Genomic DNA, 4284 nt, shown 5'->3' with positions numbered 1-4284 from the left:
CACCGTCGCTCACATAGTGGTGGAAGCATCTTCCATAGCAGAGGAGATCAGCAGCGCATCGGCCATCGTAGGTGAGCTTCCAGACACCTGCCTTGGTATCCCTGTGGTGCTGGGAACACTTCACTCGTCCTGTGTCCTCATTGTAGCTGGGAACGTGACCTTTAGCTGGGGCTCTTTAGCTTGGAGAAGAGGAGACTGAGGGGTGACCTCATTAATGTTTATAAATATGTTCAGGGTGAATGTCAGGAGGATGGAGCCAGGCTCTTCTCAGTGATGCCCAATGGTAGGACAAGGGGCAATGGGTGTGAGCTGGAACACAGGAGGTTCTGCTTCAACTTGAGAAGAAACTTCTTTCCAGTGAGGGTGCCAGAGCCCTGGGACAGGCTGGCCAGGGAGGGTGTGGAGTCTCCTTCTCTGGAGACATTCAAGACCCGCCTAGACGCCTTCCTGTGTGATCTCATTGAGGTTCCTGCTCTGGCAGGGGGGTTGGACTGGATGATCTTTCGAGGGCCCTTCCAATCCCTGACACTCTGTGATTCTGTGATTCTCTCTGTGTCACTGAGCACTGGGATTGGGACTGAGCGTTACCTCCGAGGTGTGAGGGAGGCATCCCTAGCCCAGCTCTGCAATTCTCTCTGCATTAATACAAATCAGATTTCAAACTCCATCCCTAAAGTGTCTGTTCTAATATTTATGCTGCAATAACGAGGACTTTGCACAGACCTGTGTTCCAGGTTCAGAGTACCTGTTTCTCCTTCCTGCTGCGTGAAGTGCTGAAACAGGAATTTGTCCTGGTCCTGTAAAGCTGGTTTTTGTAAAGAACATAACTGTCTTCCCATCCTTTTCCCAGGCAGTGGGCACATCAAAGAGGTCATTGTCGCAGGAGACCATGTTTTTGAAAACCCAAATGGTCACGTTGGTGGGGAAGCTGCTGAAGAGCAAAGCAACCCTGATGATCAGGAGCAGGATGTTTCCACAGAGCTGATAAAGGTGAAGCTGCTGGTTAACAAAGAAGGGCGATACGTATGCGAGCTGTGCCAGAAGACATTTAAAACAGTAAGTGTCCCTCTGCTGTGCTGGGTTAGGAGTTATCTAGGCAAGCTGGTAACTAAGGGATCTCAGTGTGCTTCTCTACTGCATGCTGTGCTTTCAGAAGGACAGTTCTGCTTTCAAGAGGAGCATTGTTGTTCTTTACAGTTGAAATGTAAAGTCCTTCACCATTTGGAACATCCTTTAAAGTGAAATTCTTCCCATAGGCCAGCATCCTCAAAGCTCACATGATCACTCACAGCAGCAGAAAGGACTATGAATGTAAACTCTGTGGAACTTCCTTCAGGACAAAAGGGTCTCTGATTCGACACCATCGGCGTCACACTGGTAAGACAGTTCTCCAAAACAAAGAGTTCCCTGTTGCTGGAGTGTGCTGCCTGTGGTTGGTTATCCAGCTCACCTTCCACTGGAGTGTCTTGCTGCTGAGCTGAGACTGTGGAGCTCCCCCATGGGTTTGGGGTGCTGGGAGGCAACGTGAGGTCCTGGGGATAAGCACAGTCTGTCTGCTGTAGAAAGTGTTCTTGGAGCAGTGTGTCCCACAGAGCTAGTACTGTCCATGGTCAGTTTAATCCTGTTGTTTTCATTCTTGTCACTTCCAGATGAAAGACCTTACAAATGCAAGAAATGTGGGAAAAGCTTCCGGGAGTCGGGAGCTTTGACTCGGCACCTGAAATCTCTGACACCTTGCACTGAAAAAATACGCTTCAACATGAACAAAGAAATAGTGGTCAATAAAGATGATTTGCCAACAGGTCAGTGGTGCTGTCAGGACCTGCCCTGCATCTGATAAAGCCGAGCATGCTCCTGGCACTTGAACCATAAAATCTTTCTCAGTTATGAAAGAAAATATTTCTGTGGTATTTAGTTTACATCTTTTATACAGGAAGAAGTAATGTATAGAGCCAAACTGTTAACCTGAAGTGCACGTGGCCAAGCGCTGAATGCAAAGAATGTTTGAGAATCTGGTACACAAGTGGCTTTAACAGGCACCTCAGATTCTGAGACATGTATTTTGTAGGGCACAGCAAACTGGTGAGGGGTGGCACTGAGTGATTGACTGTGCTGCTTTTCTTGAAGGATCCTGCAGCTCAAACACAGACACGGTTTCATCGCTAGCGAGCGAACCCCTGGAGGCCTCACCCGTCATCCATCTCGTGACAGATGCCAAAGGCAACGTTCTTCACGAGGTCCACGTCCAGATGCAGGAACTTCCTGTTGTAGATGCAAAATCCCTGGAGCAAGACGTGAGTGTCACTGCTCTGAAATTCCCTCTGTGTGTTTTATGCTTTGAAGTATTTCACCTCCTGAAGAAGAACGGGGATGTGTAGGGCTCAGCACCACGTACTGGATGATACCAAAACCAAGAGGGTGTTTTTGTTGACAGTTCCCTGCTACCAGACTCTGTGGCAGGAGCAAAGGCTCATCATCCTTGGGACTGTATGTTTCCAGAGTACAGATTCACCTTGTCTTCCTCCCCAATCCAAGATCATTCCCTTGTTGATCTTTCAAGCCTGTATCACAGCATTAGACACCCCAGGAAGAGTGACTGTCCTAGCAGCGTTGCTGTAAAAAACGGGCTAATTGTGTTATTTGCTGTACCAATTACTGTTTATTCCTTCAGCAGTCGCATCCTGAGGAGCTGCCGTGTGAGGGGGAAGTGAACAGTGAGAATCTGCTGAGGCAGGCCATGAGGAATTCGGGTATCGTGGTGGAGAGAGTCGCTATGGAGGAAATGCCGAAGCCAGAGGAGCCTGCTGTAGCTGCTGCACAAGAACTAGAAAATGAAGTGGTGGAAGCAGAAGAGGAGCCGTGTGGGGAACAGTGTGTTGAAGTAGAACAAGCAGAGTCTGTAAGTCTGTATGCCATAAACAGATGAATTTTGTAACCTCCCTTCCCTGCAGGGGGTTGTGGACAGTGCTGTCACCCTCAGCACATCCCTCCCCGTGCCCGGGTCTCTGTGTCAGTTTTTACAGTTGTGTTTTTCACATAAGCTTTAAGTACAGTGTACACACACGTGCTCCCTCTCTCCTGCTGCCAATATAGATCTCTTTCTTGTCAAAGCTGGAATATTTAATTGGGAATTTGCTCAGTGACACTCACTGCACGCGCTAGTACAGGAAATATTTACGTTGTACCATTTTCTTTCCAACAGACAGACCCAGAAAGAACAAATGGGTACAAGAGTTACGTTTGCCCTCACTGTAATGAAGCCTTCAGTGAAGCTGCTTCCCTCGAAACACACATCAAAGGCCATCTAGGTAAAGTTCTGCTGCTTGTGCTGTTGTCTAAAATGTCTTACTGTGATCTTAAACACAGCACAGCTTGTTTGGTTTCAGGTTCCTTGCCTTTATGTGGCTGTTAGCCATGCAAAATCAACTGATGCTTGATGCACAAATATAAAAAGGTTGACTTTGGTTGAGCTCTAGAATAGAGGGTAAAAAAATATATATATAAAAAATAGAAATGTTTCCACGTTTCAGGGCCTGCACTGCATCCTTGAAAGCAGAGTTTTGTGACAAGGCAAATAAAAAGGTTAGTGAGGCAGAACAGATTGATAGGCTGGAACTGCTGCTTGAAAGGCACCAAAGGCCATGAGAGCAACATTTGAGCAGAATTCACTTAGGAATGAGACAAAGCCCATACACACAGCTGAAAATGTAATTTCCCTCCTTCTCCCAGTTAATTTTTTGGTAAGAATTGTGTTACAGCACGTGCCAGAGACTTGCTCCTGCTGGGTGTCCTGTACCAGCCATGTGTTCCCTCTCTCTCTCTAGACTACAAGCCTTTCAAGTGCGAGGAGTGTGGCAAAGAGTTCACAAAGGGCTACCTGCTAAAAAAGCATCAAGAAGTGCACGTGAACGAGCGGCGCTTCCGCTGCGGGGAGTGTGGCAAGCTCTACAAGACCATTGCCCACGTCAAGGGGCACCGACGAGTGCACTCCGACGAGCGGCCCTACTCCTGCCCCAAGTGTGGCAAGCGGTACAAGACAAAGGTGTGTGTGTGCCTCCCCCACACAGCCTGGCCTTCAGACTTCCCTGTCCAGAGCTGGGGTTTGGGAGAAGCTAGGGGGCTTTGCTCCTGACAGAACAGATGCCAGTTTACCTGCTTCTTGTATGATCTGAAGCTCCAGAAGGAGCTTTTGCTTTAGTGGGGTATTTTAAAATGAATTAATAGCTGAAGCTATTAATTTAATAGGGTATTTAATACCCTATTTATTTATATTTATATATATTT

At 47.5% G+C, this 4284-nt stretch overlaps 1 protein-coding gene across 1 annotated transcript in view; it reads left to right on the top strand.

Annotated features, from left to right (window-relative positions):
• The window catches only part of E4F1 (E4F transcription factor 1), a gene marked incomplete at both ends in the record, with an annotated part of 4453 nt that extends 411 nt beyond the window's left edge, over window positions 1-4042 (top strand). The window contains 8 exons of the mRNA XM_029087487.1: window positions 1-71; window positions 851-1056; window positions 1257-1377; window positions 1650-1802; window positions 2128-2294; window positions 2672-2899; window positions 3203-3308; window positions 3825-4042. The exon at window positions 1-71 is cut by the window's left edge and continues 5 nt beyond it. Of these exons, the coding sequence (XP_028943320.1) occupies window positions 1-71; window positions 851-1056; window positions 1257-1377; window positions 1650-1802; window positions 2128-2294; window positions 2672-2899; window positions 3203-3308; window positions 3825-4042 (1270 nt within the window). The remainder of the gene's footprint in view (window positions 72-850; window positions 1057-1256; window positions 1378-1649; window positions 1803-2127; window positions 2295-2671; window positions 2900-3202; window positions 3309-3824) is intronic.
• Between the last annotated feature and the right edge of the window lie 242 nt (window positions 4043-4284).

This window comes from Antrostomus carolinensis, unplaced genomic scaffold, assembly GCF_000700745.2.
Source record: "Antrostomus carolinensis isolate BGI_N321 unplaced genomic scaffold, ASM70074v2 scaffold40291, whole genome shotgun sequence".
NCBI lineage: Eukaryota > Metazoa > Chordata > Aves > Caprimulgiformes > Caprimulgidae > Antrostomus > Antrostomus carolinensis.
The sequence above is the reverse complement of the archived record's forward strand: the minus strand, read 5'-3'. Positions and strand labels throughout refer to the sequence as shown.